The sequence below is a fragment of the Dermacentor albipictus genome, chromosome 8 (assembly GCF_038994185.2).
Source record: "Dermacentor albipictus isolate Rhodes 1998 colony chromosome 8, USDA_Dalb.pri_finalv2, whole genome shotgun sequence".
Taxonomy (NCBI): domain Eukaryota; kingdom Metazoa; phylum Arthropoda; class Arachnida; order Ixodida; family Ixodidae; genus Dermacentor; species Dermacentor albipictus.
In genome coordinates, this window is record NC_091828.1 from 111,832,526 (window position 1) to 111,855,444 (window position 22,919).

A 22,919-nucleotide genomic window follows, 5' to 3' on the forward strand; every position below is an offset into this window, starting at 1 on the left:
CCTCGTGTTTCGTGGGCTTTCTTTCAGGCTTGAGGAAAAAACACAAGTTTTATGCGGCATGTATATTGAGCAACGGAGTGTTGGATCGGAAATTTTTTTCAGGGTCGTCTCCTGTTTTCTCATTGACGCATTTTCTCTCAATGTAATGTTTGAGAAGTTGATTAATGAGCTAGAAGTATTTACGTAATTAGGCGGAATCACCATTTGGTTGTTGTTGATGACTTGTTCACTTTATACTATACTTTGCTAACCGTTGTGTAACAGTTGTATTCCGCATTTTTTTTTCCGGTTATCCACATGTAACGCACGTGTAATTCGTCTTGTGCATTGACTCTTGCTTCTCTTATAATCACACCTTGTTCCCTTCGCTCCCTCCCGCCCTCCTCCCAACTCTCGTGTACTGCAATTGGAGCCTGTGAAGCCTGTGAATAAATAAATAAATAAATAAATAAATGAGTAAATAAATAAATAAATAAATAAATAAATAAATAAATAAATAAATAAATAAATAAAGCACGAAATAGTCTGACTTGCTCCAAGCAACGTTGCATTTCTTGGAGAAGTTACGTGGAAAAAATGGTGTATAGAATGCCATGCATTTTCTGACGTGAAAAGACCGACCCGTATACCGTCAGGGTGCCAGGGTTTCGAAACCAGGGAGCAAGCGCCCTCCTCCTCCTTCTTCTTTCGCCCTTTTGCCCGCGCCCTGACACGCGAGCGAAGACAGAACGTGGCGCAGACACCTAGCGGCCCCTGAACGAAACAACGCGGAAGCACCACTCGCAGCTGTAGCCGTTGAAATCCCCGCTCCGAAGTGCAGGGGCCGATAGCTGCGGCACGACAATGAAGCCGCCTTGCGACCAATCCCAGAATCCCTAGAGCGACTGGTTTTGCATCCCGACTCGCAACTCGATCACCCTACGAACGTCGCCTGTACTTCTACTAATAAAGGCAAATTAGCTTGAAAGAGAGAGAGAGAGAGAGAGACAGGAAAGGGGAATGTCTGGGAGGTTAACCAGAGGGAAAGATCCGGTTGGCTACCCTGCGCTGGGGAGAGAGGGAAGGGGGAGGTAAAGTGATAACAAAGTAGAGATAAAGAAAGAAAGGAGCATTGATACACGATCACAGCCAGTCACTGTCGCCGCATACTGTCGCCGCACAGCACAGTAGCTCTTGCAGCACTATAAACATCTGTTCGGCTACAGCCGCTTGTCCAATTCTGTTGCCTTTAAAAACTGCAACAGTGCCCTCGTCGAAATGCACTTGAACATCTTTGGGATGATAATGTAGCTCCTGGCACCATTTTAACCGTCGTCTGTGTCCCTCGTGCAGAAGACACCAGTTCATTCGGTGACATTAGGCCTAATAAACTGAATGAATGAATAATGATCGGTTGGATGCGGTCGACTACTGCGATGAGACTTCGGCGTGCTTCGCTGAGGCACGGCAAGGTGTCGCTACCGGCACTGCTGCTTGCACTTAAGCCTTCCCGCATTACGGTGCATTTAAGCCGTCTACGACAGCTTCGTTGCACTGAAATTTTCTATCATACTCTTACCGTGTTGTGCGTGTAGTCGTAGCCGTCAGGATTGACGATTGGGTGGATACGCCACTCGTACCGGGACAGCAGGTTGCGGATGCCGTCGTCCTTGTCATACTGCGTCGCCAACTGGGCGAAAGAAAAAAAAAGAAGCAAAGAAGGCAACGTTGACACCTGTGAGGCTGATGCTTACGGGAGACCCTAGAGTATTTGTTTTGGGTTTTTAGATTTCCAGCGGTCGACGTCGATTTGGTCAACTGCCACCCGATTCTCGGCCGTCTCCAGATATACGTGTAGTGTACGTACCACTTACCGCGGGAGAATCAATTTCGTACGTGTACTAATAAACCCGGCCGAGGGTCGTTGCTATCTCTGGCCAGAAGTTGTCGTAACATGATTTTGGCTTCTAGCGCGAAGTGAAACACGGCCACAGAAAGGAGCAGTGTCCGTGTTTCACTTCGCGCTAGAAGCCAAAATCATGTTACCGTACCAACTCGCCCAACTGTCTATCCTTTTGCAGAAGTTGTCGGTATAGCCCCAAGCCGCTGTAGGTATTTCTCTCTTAGGCCAAAGTATGATTAACTCGGGAAATTCCAACCGAAAGCTCTCCACTACGACCTTTCTTTAGAAAACAAGGATTTTTTCTGAGACGCAGGAGCATTTCCCCGCTTCGCAGTTTAGGCCACGTACGACAGCGGATACGGTGAACATTGCTTGAGTGCTTGATGCATTCATTGATTAATTTGTACTTTATACGTTTCACTGCGTGAAAGGGCACCTTTCTGAAAGCCAGGCGACGTGTTTAACTTTGCGTCGCCGTTGCACTTACCTGATCGATGATGTAGAGGCAGGCAGAGTGAGAAATCCACTCCCTGGCGTGAATACCGCACTCCAGGAACACGATGGGCAAATTTTCCTTGGTCTTGATCTGTGATGGAGAGTCAGAGGGAGAGAGGGGAAGAGAGATAGAGAAAGAAAAAAAGAAAAAAAAAGACTTTTAATTGAAGAACGGATAGGTTGGCCGTAGGGGCTCCGCGATTGCGGCTGGCTGCACCCTCGTCAGTGTAAAGGGCAAGGAAGAAGGATGAGGATGAGCATGGATAGTTATCTACATTGCAAAAGGGGAGGAGGGATATTATAAGAAAGGCAGAGAGGTCGGCCTGAGCTAGTGCGATTTGGTATCCTACTTTTCACAGGGAGAAAAAGGAAAGGGGACAAAAAAAAAGAGTGATGAAAGACGATGATGAGGACAGGAAGAAGGGAAGCGTGTGTCGAATAACTGCGCGAAGCAGCGGTTTCCTAAAGAAAAAGCTTTAGCTCTGGGCCTCCTATTCAAATACATGGGAAATAAGAAATTGTTTTTCTCGGGCAATCAGTGGTGCAGAGGTCACGAGCGTTGTTACATATAAAAGAAAAAGTCAAAATCTAGTGACTGGTGGTTGCGAATTTTCGATTTAGATCGGCAATCTTTGAATAAAATTGGACGAAAATCGCATACTTTCAGAAAACGAAACTATCAGGTTTAGAACTCCGACTGAGTAATGAAAAATGAGGGCACAATTGTATCAAACGCACCTAATAGTACATCTAAAGCGGACAAAATTTATACATTATGCGTGGCTTTCAAGTAGACCACTCATTTGTGAGTATGACTTTTGCAAAACGCATGTAAACAATGTACCGAATTCACGTAAGATATAAATTGTCACATCATATTTGTCCGCCTTCAATGCTCTAATGGATGGAACTTACGGAACTGCGATACCTGTTCTGGGTGCGTAGCTATGTATTTGTAAACTTCGTGCGTCTCTCTTCTTTTTTTCTTCAGTCATACCAATCTTGGAAAATTCCATGGAAAGAATATCGGGCCCTAAATCGAAATTCTGCATCCAACAGATTTAATTTTCCCTGTCAAATGCAGCACACTTCATTATTGTCGATCCAGTGGTTATCGCGGAGAAGGCGTTCCTGCGTTTTACATATATTTGAATAGGCGGCATCTAAGTTGGGTCCGAGCTAAAGCTCCCTCTTAAGTCTCGAGTCCAAACTGCTACGCTGAACATAGTGCGCAACAGTGCAACTGTGTTCACTTCCTCGCGGTAGCACAATGCACCCAGGATAACCATTTGCTATAACGTCTGTTTTCCGACGCCTGCTAGCGTGGGGGGAACAGACAGCCTGCGCCGTTATCGTTTTGTCGGAGCAGGAGAATCGTAAAACACGTCCCACAGTGTCTCAGCGGTGCGGCAACATTCAAAGGTAGGCCTGTCCGCTATTCCTATAAGAGACGTTCGTCTCTCTGACACGGTAAGCAATCGCAAACACACGTGTACACCGCAGGCAAGGGAAGAGCGCCTTCCCGTTTCTTTTCTGCTGCTGCTGCTGCTGTGTGTATGTTAGCGCTTACTTACAATGTCAAAGATGCACCAACTATAGCTCCCCCCAGAAAGCGCTTTTGTGGTGTGGGCATCGACGAGTGAAGGCGATGGCAAGGCAAATTTGGCGAAGCATGCTTGCCTGGATGTGGATTGACTTTAGGGTAGAGGTGAAAAGTATTGTCATGGTTTCCTTCTCGCAGGTGCCCGTTTTTGATGGTCTAGTCGAGCCCAATGTGAAACTGTGCAGTCTCGCAAGAGAAAAGTAAGCAACAAGGTTGCATCTGTTCGTCAGTATAGTGCACTTCGGTGGCCTATGAAAAGAAGTTTGTTTCAGCATCGGCTAGCTCGCTTCCGCTGTTTGGTTAGCTCGGTTAGCATCGGTTAGCTCGTTTCCGATGCCGCAGCCGCAGGCCCTAGACGACGCGCAGCTGGTCGACCTTGCACAGTGTAACGGTTACTCCGTAACATTCTAGTGAGCACTTACACTGTAGTATGTGAACACCCTAACACTCTCTAGAATAGGACTACGTTGCAACATTACCTGGGCCTTGTCCAATTAACTGGCACTTGCATATTATTAAGGTTTGGCACAATTACGGGGGCGGGGGGAGGGGGAGGCGTACACGCCCGGTATATGAAGTTGAGACATGTCACGAGATTGGTAGCGTCACAATCAGGTTTACTCACGTGAGCAGCGATGATGTTCCTTCCTTCGTACGACCTCCCAATGGACAAGTAGGTCACGTGGTCGTACTTCCTTGCGTACTGCTTCAAAGCGTTGCTAAACTGCGCATGAAGAAAGCGAGAGCGAGGGAACGCTTATATGATGGAAAACAGATGAGATGAAGGATACACAGTCGTGAGCAGTGCGCACAGAATTCGTTGAGGCAGCGATTTTTCACTGTTCGGACGATTCAAATCTGGCGTGTATGTGGTGTGACGCGTGTACGTGGCATGCGAAACAGGTAGCATCCGTGCTGAACATTACTTCGTATTGAAGACTGTTACGCGGCGTATCTGCAGTTAGCCACTTACGAGGGGCAATAGCACAGCATTATGTTATGTACTCGAGAAAAGGCATGCTCGTCCCCAGAAAGATGAAGCTTTAACCCAGGAGCTCCGATCTAAATATATTTGGAGCGGAGAAATTGTCCCAATAGGCTTCTCCTGCACCCAGTTTAATGAGGTTTGTTGCATTTAAAATAAAAATAATTTAAAGTTTAGTGACGGTAAAAACCGGATATTTTATGTATGAAGTGAACGTTCCTAAAAAAAAAAAATCTTGAATATTGGAAAATTGCAAATAAAGGAGGAAAGAAAAACTAATGTGCCAAGTTTTGTGCTCTGTAACTCAGTAATAAATGGAGTTTTACAGTTATTTAAACCACAGCTGTTGAGATATCTAAAGCGGCCGAAATTGATGTATTATACACCGCTTTGAAATATGTCACTAACTTATATAAGATTTGTTTTTTTTTTCACTTTTTTGTGGAAGACTCGAAATCATTCTAACAGATTTCACGGAAATTGTAAACACACATATCATATTTATTCATTTTGGAAATGCTTTAACAGATGCAGTTTCCAGAGCTGCGATATCTTTTTCAGGTGGAGAGTTATAGATTGTGTAAAGTGCGTTCTAAAGACTTTTTTAAACCTAGTGGTTTTAAGCAACATTTCGTAATGTACATTCACATTACTTGCGCTGTGGCTACTCCTACTGCAATTTGGATATTTCTCTCGAATGCAACAAATTTAATTCATATTGGCTGCATCGGTTCTCCCATAATGTTACCTCGTTTTACACACACTTTCACAAACAAATCGGTGTTGGCCTCGACCTAAAGCTTCCTCCTAAATCACACTTTAATTTACTTACTGCCGTCGAAGGTTAATTTGTGCTTTCTGCTAAAGTAGATTCTCTTCGAGCACTTGCGTTAAACTGTTGTGCTGCTAAATAAAAAAAAAACACTGAACGGAGTGTTTCACTTCTCCGTTCCCTACAGCTACATACCGGACGATTTTTTTCATACGCTTTTCGAGCCAGCATGTACTCGCGTGTACCAGTATGAACCCTCCCAGTTTGTAAATATCACCAGACTCGTCGCACCGCCAAGCGTTACGTCAGGCCATTAGCATGAGCTCGCTCGGAAAGAACGAGTTTGTTCAGTCAGCGTTACGTGCAGACACAACCTAGGTTGTTAAGTTGAATCGTTTCATGGGACTGTTATCTGTTCGCACAATGGGACCCTTGTCCTACAGGCAAGCTTCTTGCCGCACCAATTAGTCGATTGTATATACCGACAATTCCATTTAGGTGAAAGCCTGAAGTGGCTAGTACCCCCGAGGGTATAATGCAGTGTGGTTAATGTTTTACTTTAGTGGTGCTAGTTACACCCGTAACGTTAATTATAACTACTCTGAGAATAATTCTCGCTTCTTTTGGGCACCCGCGGAGCCACCTTCCAGACATCTTTACCTCGCGTGAGCCCTGCTTTAGTCGAAGCGAACTCGCTCCATTTCCCAAAAGTGTCCCATACGGCGGCTTTGCCTCAGAAGGTGTATATCTACGGCGGTGCACCCTTTACAGGAGTATAATGCAATGGGGTTAATTTTCGACCATACTGTCGCTAATTACGCCCGTACGGTCAAAATTTTACTTACTCTGAATTAATTATGGCTTTTCGACTCGTTGAGACCTACATTTTGATATTGATTACGACTCGCTACAACGCTCTGGAGGCACTAAAGAGCCGTTTCGTTTTTTGTTGAAATTAGTTATAAGATACCAGGTACCAGATACGCCAGCCGTGTAAAGTCAGCTAAGACCTTGTCTTAAAAAATTTGCAGGTTTGCGCAAGGTGCGTTAGTAGAGAAATTGATGGCTAGGTTTAGCGCTGCGCTCAAGCTCCTCGGACTGTGTTCTAACAATACGCGGAGACAACATGTGGGTGTGATGCAGCACGCGAGATAACTGGTCCCAGCGTGGTCCCAACTGGTCCCAGAAACAGCGCCCCGGCAGCTACTAGGCGTCCCGCAATGCTGGCGTGATGAGTCCCGCCAGAGGTGTCGCCGGCGTCGCAGTTGGATGGTTCTCTCGTGACGAGACTGACGGACAAGCCGGCGGAAAACTATCGGCGTTTATCAGTGTCCCATGAAGTGATTAGATTATTTTAGCACGATCTAGCTTAATATTTGCAGTCCTTTCGGCTCAGACCAGTCTACGCTACTCGTGACCTCATCAGTTATTCGTCCCTGGCAGTGCCGTTATCCTTGGAACTGCTGCCTCACATTAGATTTTCTCAGACAGCTTCAGAAGCTCCGCCCACTAGTACGAGAGCTGCCAGAATCGCGTTTGTTTTTTAGGGACTGTTCACGGACTCTCAGAGCTGTCAGCCGATTTTTTAAAAGGTTAGATGAATAAAAATTGAAAGGTAGGCCTCATTGAAGGTGGTGTTTGCAAACCGGAAATTCTGTCATTTCCGAAAATAACTAGTGTGTGTGTGTGTGTGTGTGTGTGTGTGTGTGTGTGTGTGTGTGTGTGTGTGTGTGTGTGCGTGTGCGTGTGTGTGTGTGTGTGTATGTACGTGTTCGCGCGTATGTGTTTTGTGCATTTGTAGGACCCGCTTTCCCGCGGGGAGAGTCATTTCATGAGAAGTTTAAGGCCACATTGCTGATCACATGACGGAATCGTATGAGAACAGACGACTTCAGAGGAGGCTGTCTAATATACTCAGGAACAAAGAAGAACAAAACAAACTGTACAAAAAAGTAAGTGTAAAGGCTGAAATAATGGGAGGTCTACCAGACGTCTAAAATAAGTAGCGCGTAAGAGCAATGTCCGTTGTCTTAACTTAAGGCCCGCTGAGCGCGCGCACTCAGCCCCCATGACCTCACAAAGTGGGCTCAGCAATAAAAATCTCGTGGAGAACGAATGTGAAGCTATAAGAATGCAAGTGAAAGAGCATGCGCAATTTTACGGACACTAATTAAAAAAAATCAGGGATATCGTCAGGAGGAAAAAAAATGTAAATGCGCAAAGAATTGTTTGATTGATGAACTGTTGAACGTCACAGAGCAACTATGAGGCTTTGAAAGACGACGCATTAATTTTGGCCAGCTGAAGATTTTCACCGTGCGCATAAAATTTTTGTGCACGATTGCAAAGTGGAAACGACGCATCTACCCTTAAGAAGGCAGCCGCTAGAACGAGTTTAGATTGTATTGCAATACGAAAGTTACATGAAACAAGTTCCCGGCGTGCCAATACAAAATGTGCGTGTGAAATGAGATTACCTGCTTTGAGTGGCTCGTCATTAGGAAGTGTGTTAAGGTTGCTCAATAGTTTTATTGGAGTTGATAAAACGTCACAAATGCTGGTGAACTTACCTCGGCATACTTCAAGTACCTCTCGAAGCGCACCGGAGTCGTCGAGTAGGTCGTGAATCGCATCTCTCGTCGCTCGTTCTCAATCGCTCTGAAATGATAAGAGTTTAATGTAGTAACGCTGACTAAGTGCTATCTTATCTATGAGAGGTACGTAGCTGGCTTAATCAGCGCGGGTATGCGTAGTTCTATGGCCTCGCCGTTCATGTTGAAGATCTCGGCCACAATGCTGATACTTTTGTGCGTTCTCAAGGCTCACCATACACCGGGCGAAAAGTGGTCCAGAAGGAGTTGTCAGCGACGTCAGCACGGTACAACTAATGTGCTTGAGCTTTCACTACATTCTGCGCTCTTGAACAAAAAGAGTGCGCAAGTAACATACCGTCGAAATGGAGAAGCTTTGTTCGATTCTTACAAATGGAGCTTGTATGGCTTGCAACAGTGGTGCATGGTGTTCTATTGCATCTCAGCAAATAGTTTATGCTAAGTCAACCCTGACTCCATTTGTCAACTGAAAAGTCTTTTTAAGTCAGAAAAGCAACGTTGAGGCATACCTATTTACTACCCAACATACTTTTCTGTTTATTTGTAAGGACTGCACTGTGGCGTTAAACATGTGCAAGCATGCGTGTTATATGTACTACATGTAAACTTTGTTGCGTTCGATGAAAGTCCAACAGGGGTCTATGGTGTGGACTGGAATGTTCGTTCAATGTCATTTGTTGACATTGAACGATGAAATTTCAATAACCTTTCAATAATTTTTTTTTCTAGGGGATGTATAGATCAATAGGCGGTACTCTAGTGGGCGGTGTTGACTTAGCCCCAAGTCTCCTATCTCCATTCCTGTGCTGGCCGAACCGAGAGACTCACTGGCGAACCGTAGCTCCCACTGGCTCCCACCTATTCGACCTCCGTTAACTCCACCTTCTGTTCAATCCGAACGCACTGGAAGGTACTGGCATGAAACCATAGATTTCTGTGGACAAAAAAAGTCATTTATTTCGAACGCGAAAATCACGCGGCTTCGGTTCATTCGGCCCCCAGTGGACCCGAACCGGTGCAAGCAGACGCGGGCAGCGAAATTACTAAAAGCTTTAAAACACAATAAATACAATAAATAGGCTGTGCCTTGTTTTTTCTTTTCTTCTTTTATTGACGGATGCTCGTTCCAACAGGCAAGCCATCCGTTTCCGCTTGCTTCGCCTGTCGCGTCACGCCGCCATGTTCAGCACTGAGTTTCGTCCGTTCAGTAGGGCGTCACTTGGCATCTTGTCGTCGTTTGTTAATTCGAACTTTCGGATAATTCGACGAAAGCGTGCGTTCTCGGAAGAGTCGTCTTAACTGGAATCATCTGTATTGCAAGAAAGTTCTCACGCTAGAACTCGGTTTGTGAGAGCAGCAGCCGACTCGTCGCGGTGTCGACTTTGGGCGCATAGAAAAGCTTGATCATGCCCGACGCACCATAAAAACCGCTGTCGAATTTGTACGTGAGACTGGTTTAGGGCGCTCTTCTCTTTAAACAACTATAATGCGAATGAGAAGTGTACGGAATGCGTTTTTCCCGAGAACGTCTTGTGCGGGCGCACTAACCGTGCGCTTAGTGCGTCTGTAGTATCCACCGCAGTATTGGGCGTGTATACAGTTCACTGTACTATATGGCGTAGTCATTGCCATTACCCTTTTCCTGTCTCACACCCCTTATTCCGGTGAGGAGCAAGAAGCCCGAGACACGCCGTACCGCTAGACGTCTCCCCACTTTTCCTCATTAGGATTTTCTCCTCCTCTTATCGTCATAGTCCTCTCTAGTCATTTTTTGAAGGAATATTTTTGTAGTGCTGTATAGACTCATGTTTTCTCCCTCTCTCTTTCACTTCCCGTTTCCTTCCCAATGTGTAGGGTAGGAAACAGGACTCAGTCTGGTTAACCTCCCTACCTTTCCTTTTTCCCTCCTCTCTCTCTCTGTTGTAGGAAACTCCATGGTTGGACGCGGCAGCGGTCACTCTGCGCAAAACGCGGTTCTACAGGATTCAGTGGCGGGAATCTCACTAAGCTCTGCTCGCGGTCAGACAGTTCTAGCCTTGGCAAGGGCTTCTGTCGGTCCTGTTCTACACTTAGCCGTTCTCCGTTGTAAATATAAACAGAAACACTCACTCTTGCAGGTTCGCGCTCCTCGTCGTCACGCGGAGACCCATTCGCGCAACGCTGGCGTCAAACTCGGCGGCCACTTCGGGTCGCAGTCGCAGAAGCGCCGACGCGTTGACGGCGGTGGCCTCTTGCCATACGTCGAGCTGCGTGGTCGAAAGGAAAGAGACAAATCATGAAAAAAAAGGTTGTTTCCAAAACAAATGGAGGCCCTGATAAAGCGCAAATGCCAGGACCTGAATTCACAAAAAATAAGAAAACTGAAAAAAAAAGGGAGGAGGTTCTTGCGCCAGCACTATTTCTAAGAGCACGCATGGATCAATCATATGTTACACTTATAGTTAGCGAAAGGTGCTAGTCAGTGTCGAAAGAGCGCTTGCAAACAAAGCTCCTTGTGGTTACTGGCCCAAGGCCCGCATTCACAAGGGGCATTTACGCTGGAACTGCTCGTAAGAGCAAAAGCTAGCCGATCCTCTTGCCGGACATTTAGAATGCCGTCTGCCAATAAGAAGGAGTAATTACGAAGAAACAGTTCGGGAATTTTTCCGCCTAATTTTTATGAAATGACATCCTTAGCTGGGGCGTAGTAAGTTCATTTTTCTTGCGCAAATGTTCATCCGAATCACTTTCGTCACATTTAAAAAAAATCCGTGCGCACCTAAGAAATTCTTATGAGTTGAGAATCCGAACCCATTAACGTCAAATGTAACGGCGCTCGACGATCCTTCGAGGTACGAACTCCGCGCAGGCAAGCGAGTGCGTTGAGACGATCATAGCGTTTTTATTTGGCCTTGCCGAGGCGCAGTTAGAACTAAGGCAAGAGCTTGCGTGGACAAGGAACGCGCGGATAACAAAGGCTTCCGAGAGCCAGAGCGAGTGTGACGTGGCGTCGCGGCGATGCCCTCTCCCCCGACCCAGCATCGCGGCAGCAGGTGTTCCCTTTCTCCCGCTCCGCCCTCTCGAGGCCCGAGGCAGCAAGCGCGAGCCATAAAACCCCTTAAACTTCGTAAAGTAGCGACCATCTCCTCCGCCTTCACTCCTCCTCGTTTCTCCTCTCTTTCGCGCTCCCTCCTCGACCGTGGCGCCGCCTACACTACTCGAGCGTAGCAACAGCGCCAACATGCGCTCCTCGCCAGTTCGTAGACGCTTCTCGAGCAAAAATGGCGCTGATGCATGGCGCGAGGGCCCACGTGATGCTATTAGGCCAATAGCGACGCGGCGTCGGCCTCGGCCAGAGCGCGCGAGGAAGAGGCGGTATTTTTCAAAGCGTGGCACTACTTTGCGAAGTTTAAGGGGCTTTATTGAGCCAGCGTCACGAGCGCATTTGGTGATGACTTCGTTTTGGCCGCGACGCCACGTCACAAGCGCGCCTCGTGACGTGGCGTTGCAGCCGATGGGAAGCTTCGGTGCTACAACCGCCACCGGCTTTTTTTGTCTCTCAATGGGCCATCTGACGCTTTCGCATCAATAAGAACGAATGATGCAGATTCAACACACATGTTGTAGTGTATGTGAATTGCAGCCACCCGCCGTGGTTGCTCAGTGGCTATGGTGTTGGGCTGCTGAGCACGAGGTCGCGGGATCGAATCCCGGCCACGGCGGCCGCATTTCGATGGGGGCGAAATGCGAAAACACCCGTGTGCTTAGATTTAGGTGCAGGTTAAAGAACCCCAGGTGGTCAAAATTTCTGGAGCCCTCCACTACCGCGTGCCTAATAATTAGAGAGTGGTTTTGGCATGTAAAATCCCAAATATTATTATTAAAGTGCGAGCTATTTGAAAAGGCGGCAGACGACACCCAACAGCCACGGTCAGGAAAACCCTGCAGGGTTTGCGAAGTTAGCTTGGCTTTAAACGAATTTGAATTTTAGTCGCCAATGAGAGCAGGGCTTCTTTTTTCTTTTTTTGTCTATTTGTCCTGTTTGGTTTTCGACGTCTGCTAACAAGATGCAGAACGTGAATTCAGCTAGGTGCGGTGGCGCTTCCTACTCTTAAATTTGGTTGTAGGCAAAGCGGTAATGTGTTTCAACAGAACTGCTTGTTGGCCTAGTTGGTGCTTAAAATTAAATTGTGTGGTTTTACGTGCCAAAACCACTATCTGATTATTAGGCACGCCGTAGTGGAGGACTCCGAAAATTTCGACCACCTTGGGTTCTTTAACCTGCACCTAAATCGAAGTACGTGCGTGTTTTCACATTTCGCCCCCATCGAAATGCGGCCGCCGTGGTCGGGATTCGATCTGGCGACCTCGTGCTGAGTAGGGCGGGTGCCTGGTTGGTGCTTGCTAAAAGACATGTTTTTGCCGCAAGTAAAACACGCAAAAAATGAAGACACATAGAAGACAGCTTGTGTCTTCCTTCTATGTGTCTTCCTTTTGTGTGTGTTATAACTCGCGGCAAGAAATGTCTTTTAGGCAAAGCAGAGTTTCAACAAACACTACGAGAAAGCATTCTTCTTTAAAGTTCAAGCCAGGTTTACGTGGTTTCGTAGTTCAAGCGTCACAATTTGCGAAGGATGTTGTTTGAAGCGTCGAATAACGCAGAAACGAAGAAGTAGTGGTCGGCAGGGAAGTGCATTTGGTCTTTCCGTACATTCCAATTTCGCGCGTCGGCTTTTACGTTTCAAGAACGGTTGTTAAATTTGTTTTAGCATGGGTGTAGAAGTGTAAATGTTTTGTTGTTTTAAATCACTCTTTCTAGGGGCGCTGAAATATTTCAAATTCGTTACGCAAAACAATTCTTGTTTTAAGTTAACGTTCGCTTCTCAACTCCGGCAGCTTTATTGAGTAGCTTTGGGGTGATGCTTGATACTGTACAGTTGACTGCATGCGGTCGACATGAGAAAACAATGTACGCAAGAATCCGGGCGCAGGTGCTTCTGCAACGGTGCTCTGGATACGTGAAAATGGTTGGCTGGCTTCATGTGCGCACATGTGGAATATAACGTCGGGGTGTGTTCTTTTTTTCATTGAGATGCCATTTATTTGTTTTAATTTGTACGTGAAAATGGTTTGCGCTGTTGGCATCATTTAGAGTAAATAGGTTAGTGTCTCTGCGCTGGTTTCTGGCACATCGCTCACAGAGTTACATCGCGTGAAAGTAGCACACTGCTGCGCAGTCCACATCCAGCTCGAAGAGACGTCGCTGCTGAGCGCGTTTTGAAGCGCTCCGCGCGGTGATCGATTGGAACACGTTCACTCCAACGCGTAATGCCCAGACGGCCCTCATTAGCATATGTCGACCACAAATGGGACTTTGACATGCTGAGTGTCTTCAGGAGACGTGATCGACTGTTACGCGTTCACGCACCTGATTTTGTTAAACGTCGCCCATGCGTGAACTGCAATTGACTCGTTGGCCAAAGTGCAACAAGTGAAATGCGTGTGATGACTTAAGTTTTTTTTTTTAATGCTTGCGCTCACGTTATGCGGCCTCGAGGGCTACTCGTAAATTGACCTTAAATTTAGGTTGCAGCTTGCTTAGGAATAAATAATGCACTCGGACCTCGGGCCAGCGCTGACAGTTAATTTTTGCACGCAACAAAGTTGCTATATATTAGTATTAGTATAGTATATTAGTATATGCCTCGACCAGACACTTGATGGTTACTTGTCTTTGAGGTTTCTTACGCATGTTGTGAGCGTGTACCACGTGGGACTGCGTCATTTCGTATGCCAGCCCCTGCTGTCGTCTGGAGTAGCACTATAGAGCGTCTGGACAGGCAGACGTCTCGTTCGTCCGTTAAAGAACGCTTCCATTTCTCCTTTGTATCGCGGGGGAAACGATGTGTTCTGTGCGACCTTGTGGCCGCTGTCCTTTTGTTAGCCGTAATTCTATTGACGATTAACGCGGAAATGAAAATGTTTGCCTCTGCTGCTACATGTAGCTCGATGAGAGAGAAAGAAAAATGGTATATTTCGTCTCGAGTAGCCTATTTGTAATAATTTGAAGCCATTGCCACGGAAACAAAAGCTAATATCACTGTTGTCCTGCACACTTCTTGACTCGTTGTCCTTGTGTTTCGGGATGCTGCCGAAATCACAAGGGCCGGTGCCCTCAAAAGACTTCTGGCAACTCAGTTCACCGCATTGCAACGTGCGCGAACTACCTGAAGACACTGAGAATGTGCTGTGTCACTGTTACCGCCGCGTGGTTAGCAACACTAACTTTACTTGGTATACGTATAGGTAGACCTATAGAGCCCACTGATATTTTTATGAGGGCCCTTGGACAAATGTGGACGCGCAGTCCGATTCCCGAAGACTTTGCTGTTATACTTACGCCGGCCAGGACTAACAGAGATTCTTTGACATTTTATCAGTCACCTGGACTCTGGTTTGTTTATTCTTGCTCTTTTTGTTTTTCATTTTCTGTTCCCCGCCTCCCGCATTCTTTCTCTCTTCATGTAATCCCAAAGACTTGGAGTAGCAAACCCTGCATATAGCCGAGCTGACATCTTCAGTTTCCATTGAAGTATTTCTGTCTCTCTTTTATCAAAGTGTGGAGCTTAATGTCCCGCCATTTATCGTACTTTCGAAAAAACGCTGTTTCGCTCCCCGCGTCATTTGTAATGAATTGCCGTCATCCGCGCCACGTGCGATCGAAAATGCTACGGAATCAGGCGAGATACCGCCATTCAAAAGCCGGCCGTGGAATACCCCGGGGCGCGTGACCTCCCAACGCCATTGTTCGATCGCCTCACCGATAAGAGATATGCGATAACGAGGCGCTCCTCTGTGTCACTTACCTGCAGTTTGTCCGCCAAGGTCGATAACAGGCTTACTTGGGCTGCTGTAACGGGTGTCACGGATACGAGGCGGTGCCTGCAATCAACGTGGCGATACTGCAATTCCCAATTTTTCTTTTCTTTGGTCACGAATGCGCTATCGCTTATCAGTACTATGTGTGCGGATGCAAGCAGTCGTTAGGACAGCGCGCGTTGCCTTATCGCTCAGCTGCGATGCAATGATCCATTCATAGAGCATCCGCTGTATCCAGTGTATGGTACAATACGTGTACTATAGATTACAATGCAGTTCATACAGGCGCCACGTGCACGCGAAGATATGCACGTTCAACACGTGTTTCCTTGCTCTCCATTTGCATATCTATTCCCCTTCCCTGATGGAAGTAGCCGGCCATGTGCAGTAATACTTCTAGCTGACTTCTCCACACGTCTGTTAATTAAACAACTACCTCTCTTTCTTTTTTTCTCAGTCTAAATGTACGCGGGCACATTGATTGAACTGCATGTCGCACCGTCAGAAGAAATGTATTTTGACAGTACATATAGGCTCTGCTTTTTTTTTAGTTCAATGTCTACGGACGGTTTTTATACGTTCTTTGCTTAGAAGAAACTACTGCAATAGGGAGTGGTTCGTAGAAGGTCTATACATGTTATACAATAACGTCTATGGAATATGTCCACGGACAGCTCGTATAGACTAATGACATTAGAGTTATTTGCTGACTTTTCGTTGTCCGTAGATATCCGCAAAACAATCCGTTTGGTTTTTTACGAGCAGTTTGTATTCTCAATAGACGAAAGAACAAGGAGGCAAGAGAGTGTGCGCATACTGCATACAGTCTGTTTAAATTAGTTCTTATAAAGAATAGGGCCTTACGCGCTACGTTCACAAAAGAAAGCAGGAGAAACGCTGTACTGTGCTTACTTTCGATTTTGCCGACGCCGAGGAATCTTAACTCGAGCGCATGAGCCCTCTAGTCTCGTACAGATACATCACACAACAATACAAGCTAACCCGCAGAACATATGCGACCCCACACCAGTCGCTACCTAGAGAGCAGGAGCGATTTCTCCGAGCTCTACAGGTTAATACATTGCCCTACCAAACCAGAAATCACCTCATAGCCCCTACACAATTCTCTCCGCATTGCCGTTCACCTTGAACAAGATCTTGGGACCATGGCCTCGTATATCGCAGCTACAAAAGGCCACAAAAGCGCTGCTGCGATATTTGAAAGATACAGGATTGAGTGAGCGTCTGTAATCCGGACTGAGTGACTGAACGTTATCCTTTCTCTTCTTTCTTTAATCTTTCCGTCCCCATTTCCCTTTCCCCAGTGTAGGGTAGCCAACCGGGCTCAGTCCTGGTTAACCTCCCTACCTTTCATTTATCATTTGCTCTCTCTCTCTCTCTCTCCGCATTGCCGCTTCTCCGCAGAGCCCGGGTCCCTTAGGCACATAGTAGGGGGTTGTAGAGCGGCACCAATAAGTCCTCCAAACCCTTACCACACCAACGAGCTTTGGGAGAGAGCATTGACCAGCTCCGATCTCGAGGATCAGCAACGGCTGATTGCGAAGGCCCAGGAGGCGGCCCGAGCTCAAGGCATTCTGGAATGTGAACGCCTCTCAAAAGCCGCATTTACCCAATGAAAATGTTTATTCTCTCTCTCTCTCTCTCCCTCGATTTAGCCCTGTTTCTTATGCTTCGGTATTTCCTAATGCAATTGATAAGGTTTCTGTAGATATTGAAGTCAGCTGATAAGGATACTTTAACGAAATATCTGCCTATCTTCTTCTTCTTTTATTCTATTTCTTCTTTCTATTCCCCTTTTCCCCAACCCCAGTGTAGGGTAGCAAACCGGATACTCTTCTGGTTGACCTCCCTACCTTTCCTGTCCTTGCTTTCTCTCTCTCTCTCTGCCTATCTCACCAGGAATCTTGCTGGAAGCGTACGATATATCAGTCTGGATGCAGAACGTCTAAATGAGAATGAATATATTTCAGTATATGTTAAGATGCTTTTCATTTCGCCTTCCACATAATATTTACTCATTGGCATACTCCCAAGACCCGGGGGCATTAAAGAGAGGAGCGGTGATTATTACATATAAATTCGTTGACAATATTCTTGAAGTTTGTGGCGTCAGAAATGGCAGTGATGGAGGCAGGGAGGTGGTTCCAGTCATTCGTGGTTCTTGTTAAAAAGGAATCAAAATAAACGTTGGCTCGACAAGTTGGAACTACCACCTTAAAACGACGATCCGTGCTTGACGCACTCATCGTAATGTTACCATTAACAAATTAACAAGCACTCCTCGTAGAATCTATCAGATTTGACTGATAAGCGTTTGCGTTACAGCGTACTTATCCACTTTTATTTTTAACTATATATATATATATATATATATATATATATATATATATATATATATATATATAGATAGATAGATAGATAGATAGATAGATAGATAGATAGATAGATAGATAGATAGATAGATAGATAGATAGATAGATAGATAGATAGATAGATAGATAGATAGATAGATAGATAGATAGATAGATACTGTTTCTTTGCTCACCATTTGCCTATCTCTTTCCTTTCCCTAATATAAGTAGCCGGTCATACAGAGTCATAATTCTAGCTGGCTTCTCCACACGTCTGTTGATTAAACTACTAAACTATTACTCCTCTTTTTTCTCTCTCTCTCAGTCGAAATAGAACCGCACTCATTGATTGAACTGCATAAGCGAGCGAAAAGTGGTAACCGTGGTCAGGAAGCGTCAGCCCTGACAACTCCTGCATTTATTTTCAACAAACAAAAAACAAGGAAACGACTTTGAATGACTTACCCCGTGTAATCTATTTGCGTCGCCTCGTCCGAAGCAGGTAACGCGAACGACCAACCGGCCGTAAGTACGAGAACAGCTGCGACTATGCGTACGCCCGCGCTGGCCATGGTCATCGACCTTGGTGGTTGGAGCAAGTCCGACCGCAGTTAGCTCTCTGTGTGGACGCTGCGGGACGAACGGCACTTCGACTTGGACCTCAGAGCCGGGGCATATCGAAGGGTCTCTCTGCGTAGACAATCGCACCCCAATCTTATCTCGCGAGGCCTCTATCTTATCGAACGGTAAACGGAAAGGGGGCGTTCGGCGTTAACTCTCGTCTTGCTGCTGCAGCGTTTTGAAAACGCGTGGAGCTTGATGCGCGTAACCCTGCTGCCCCTGACGTCCGTGGTTCGAGAAAATAACTGGGTCGTATACGGGTTGTACTATACGTGCATTATGTATGTCATGCCGTGCTTGCGTTCCATTTTGGGTCGTCCCTCTTTATGCGGCTCGTCGCAATAAAACAGCTTTGATTCACCAGCAAGTTGCGCAACTTTTTGTTTTTGGGAGGGTGGTGTATACGCTTCAACGTTTGCTGCTCATTCGTCTTTCAGTGAAGCCATCGGCGTGCTAAGTTAATGGAACTGGAAGGGCAATTTGCTTGTATACGCTTTCTTTCTTTCTTTCTTTCTTTCTTTCTTTCTTTCTTTCTTTCTTTCTTTCTTTCTTTCTTTCTTTCTTTCTTTCTTTCTTTCTTTCTTTCTTTCTTTCTTTTTCTTTCTTTCTTTCTTTCTTTCTTTCTCTCTTTCTTTCTTTCTTTTGTGGTCGTACTTTTCTATAAAAGCTGCATCCTTTCCCGAAAAGATGAAAATAAACATCAATGCTGTCGAGTAAACTTCAATTTTAAGTGCAGGCCTGCGGGTGAACCTTCAGCTCATGTGGTATACCTGAGATAGGGGCTCGTATTGGTGATTTCTTTATTTCAAACGAGCGTGTGCGTCTGGTTCGGTAGGACGAACAGAAGCGGTTCTTTATGAGAAAGGAAAAAGTTGGCGTTGTATTTTGCTGCCCTTTAGGGGGAACGGCTCAGCGCCAGTGGTGGGCAAAGACATCGGCGACTTGTAGTCGGAGTAACCCCCGCCTTCCATCTGTTGCAACGCTTCCGATTTATCTGGATTCAATTAATTTAACCCATTAAATGCCATGACAAATTTCGAAATAATGTTTTAAAAGTTAGCAATTTCTTAGACCTGCATATTTTGCTCCATTCTTTTTTCTCTAATGTACGATACCAGGAATGCCTATTGAATTTGTACTGGTATTGCTGAAAAAAATCGCAAAAGTCATCGTGTATTAATTATTTGACGAAATTACAAGAAATTGCACATATACCGATGTGCAAAAATTGAATAAAATTTACGACCAGTTAACTTATGGGTACTAGAGGAAGCTCGTTGGGATGATCACTTGCCTTCTTATCGCCAGTTAAAGGATTAACTATGTTCAAGGTCCAGAAGACTATAGGAAAGAAGTAGAATTTAACGAAAAGGCGCAGTTTCGCCCGAAAAAGCGAAGCATCATTTACGATCACAAATTATGAGACATCTGTACTAAGTAAGAAGTAAGTACAGCAGTTCTATCGGCCGTATACACTAGTACGCACTCACTTACCAACTAAATACCCGAGAATGGTGTCACGCGGGCGCCGGCAAACATGAGCACATCTCACTCGATGACCGCGCACACTCTCTGTCAAAATGCTCGCGTGAGGGAGCGCGGCGGCAGCAGCGAGCTAATCGACCTTTACGATCGCAAATTGTGAGACAACTATACGAAGTAAGAAGTGCAGTAGTTCTATCGGCCGTATAAACTTGTACGCACTCGCTTACCAACCAAATAACCGAGCACGGTTTCACGCGAGCACTGGCAAATATAAACACACCTCACTCGATGACCGCGCACACTCGCTGTTGAAATGCTCGCGTGAGGAAGCGCGGCGGCAGCAGCGAGCTAATCGACCTTCATGCTGCCTCTCGCTTCAACGTGAACCAAGCAGCGAAAAACATACCGCACACGAAGCTAACAACCTTCGGCGCACCTAGACTCTGCGACCATCACAGATCACTTTCGAGTTAGAGCCCGCGCGGCCGCCCTCAGCCGTGCCATACGCAGCCGCCGCCGGAGTAGAACGCCGCCTTCCTCCGCTTCGCCCTTCCTCGATGCCTTGTGCGCGACGGAAGACGGCGCGCATCCTCCCCGTCTTTCTCCCTTGCGCGCGCGAGCTCGAGCTACCGCTCTCGGCTCAGCCTTGCACACTTTAAATTATGGGGTTTCGACGCACCTAGACTCTGCCACTATGACAGATCACTTTCAAGATAGGGCCTGCGCGGCCGCCCTCAGCCGTGCCATACGCAGCCGCCGCCGGAGTAGAACGCCGCCTTCCTCCGCCCTTCCTCGATGCCTTGCGCGCGACGGAAGACGGCGCGCTTCCTCCCCGTCTTCCTCCCTTGCGGGCGCGAGTTCGAGCTTCCCTTTTCGGCTCAGCCTCGCACACTTTAAATTATGGGGTTTTACGTGCCAAGACCACTTTCTGATTATGAGCCACGCCGTAGTGGAGGACTCCGGAAATTTCGACCACCTGGGGTTCTTTAACGTGCACCTGAATCTAAGTACACGGGTGTTTTTGCATGTCGCATCCATCGAAATGCGGCCGTCGTGGCCGGGATTCGATCCCGCGACCTCGTGCTCAGCAGCCCAATGCCATAGCCACTGTGCAACCACGGTGGGTCCTCGCACGCTTTCACTCGCACATACAACATTCGGCGCGCGGCCACGAAATTGTCGCACTTGGACTTTATACAGAACATTACGGCGAAGCCGCCGCCGTCAGCGCTAATGTGCCTGGCGTGTCCACATAATTTTTATCGCGATAAAAAAGATATGCATGAGTTAATATGGTCACAACATGAATCGTACGTGCACTTCTGTCTTGAAGGTTATGGTGTCCGGGATGGTGGTGGCGAAAGCAGGAAGGCGGTTCCAGTCCAAACTTGTACTCGGAATACCGTGAAATAAGTTTGGCTGTAGGAGGGCACACCAACTTTTTGATTGGGGTGAAATCGGGGTGATATTTAGCCAGGAGCTGTCAAGCGCTTTTCTCCAATTATGTGGTTGAAATAATAACACTTGTAAAAACGACGTAACGAAGCGCACTTTCAACGTGATGAAAGGTCGGAAACATTTAATGTGGGTTTCATGCACGCGACGCTGGAAAACGGAGATCGTTGGTCAACATAAATATGTCTCCAGTGATTTGTCTTTGCGCCTTTCTAGTGTCTTAATCTCACAAACTGCATGTCTGGAGAAAAGTGACGATAGCACGAAACACGTGAAAGATCTGGAATACACTCTCTTCGTACACAAGCGGGGATAACGTACTTCACCGTTTAGCGCGAGCACTGCCTAATATAGTGTTGCATGTAAGGCAAGCTTTTGCTCAACAAGTTGACAGTCACTTAAGTATCCTTACGTGATTTGAAGGCGAAATCATGAGAAGTTGTCTAGGTTATAACGTCAAATTAAATCTTCGCCTTAACCAACCTTGCTCTAATTTTTTTGCAACCCTAATCTACTTTATTCCGCCCTAATCCACATTATTCTACTTTAACCCACCTTAATCCACCTTAGCCTGCCTAAATCTAATTTTGGGAGTGCGCCAGGACCAGCGACGTGGCTGTTCACCGTGGGATTTCGCAGTGCGAGATGAAGTAGGTCAGGCGCCGGGAAGGTGACGTCATCACCTGGTCACGTGGTTGTGGTGCCATCGGATGATAATGCCGGACTGATGCCGGACATCGAAGGTTTTTCGCCTTAACAAGAGTGAGCCGCTAGCGTGGTGTTTGATCTCAAAATGCTGAGAGCTTTTCAAGCAAATAAGTTAGCAAAACTTCCAACCGTGTTGGTAGAGGCTTCCCGCGGCATAAACTGCGACTGTATCAACCAACCTAGGTGCCATTGCGCGGCGATTACGTGTTTAAAATAAATATTTTTTTTTCTGTAGCACAGACTCTGTCAAGAATTTTTTTTCTAGATCTGTGAAAGAGTGCAGACCGATTGCCCAAAGAAGTTATGTTTATTATATCCCACGAGCTTTTTCCGTCACCCCTGTGATGTTTTTGTTCTCTTTCGAAACTGTTTGCTGTTTGTCACAATTCCTTTGATTTCGTTTGACCTACTTGTATTTATTGATCATGTCTCCCCCCCACAATGTAATACCACAAGATGGCTTGAATGAATGAATGAATGAATGAATGAATGAATGAATGAATGAATGAATGAATGAATGAATGAATGAATGAATGAATGAATGAATGAATGTAGGCGGCATATCACCGTGTAGCCTTGTGCGAGCTACAAAGGGGACAGCTGCTGTAGCCTAAATAAAGGAATATCCTTTATTTATTCTTTCAACGCGTTCACTGACAGCACCGAATCCGTGCACCGCAGCTGTAACGTAATCCGCGTCGGCAGCTGGTGATACCAAAGTGGACCACAGTGGCTGCCGTGGCGCCGGCTCAAATTCCATTCAGTCTGTCAAAAGGCTGCAAAGGCAGCCGGCAGGTGCTGCTGTGCGCTGCTCACGTGGGCTGCTTTGAGGCGTCTCCTGCCACTGCAGGTTGCAAGCTGCGGAACGACGCGTACATGGAGCTACAGTGTACTAGAATAGAGGCAGTGTGTGCAGGAAGCGCTCGCCGCTGAGGCGCTTCATGTAGATAGCACGAGATGGCGCTGTAGGAACATGGGCTGTACTGTACTGTAAGTGGAAAGTCAGAGATGCTGAAATAATATCATGGGTATCGGTAATGGAAAAGAAACCTGCCATGAGTAACTACTTAA

The 22,919-nt window shown here is 46.4% G+C and overlaps 2 protein-coding genes across 3 annotated transcripts in view; one reads left to right on the top strand and one right to left on the bottom strand.

The window, feature by feature from the left end:
- The window catches only part of LOC135917154 (zinc carboxypeptidase-like), a 29,717-nt gene extending 11,457 nt beyond the window's left edge, over positions 1-18,260 (bottom strand). The window contains exons 1-7 of the mRNA XM_065450650.2: positions 18,045-18,260; positions 15,195-15,270; positions 10,459-10,595; positions 8,308-8,395; positions 4,606-4,704; positions 2,370-2,468; positions 1,559-1,669 (exon numbers count right to left, since the gene is read on the bottom strand). Coding sequence (XP_065306722.2) covers positions 1,559-1,669; positions 2,370-2,468; positions 4,606-4,704; positions 8,308-8,395; positions 10,459-10,595; positions 15,195-15,270; positions 18,045-18,157 — 723 coding nt within the window. The 5' untranslated portion in view covers positions 18,158-18,260. The remainder of the gene's footprint in view (positions 1-1,558; positions 1,670-2,369; positions 2,469-4,605; positions 4,705-8,307; positions 8,396-10,458; positions 10,596-15,194; positions 15,271-18,044) is intronic.
- Positions 1-22,919, top strand: part of LOC135917135 (zinc carboxypeptidase-like) — a 205,942-nt gene that overhangs the window by 31,392 nt on the left and 151,631 nt on the right. The window lies entirely within an intron of this gene.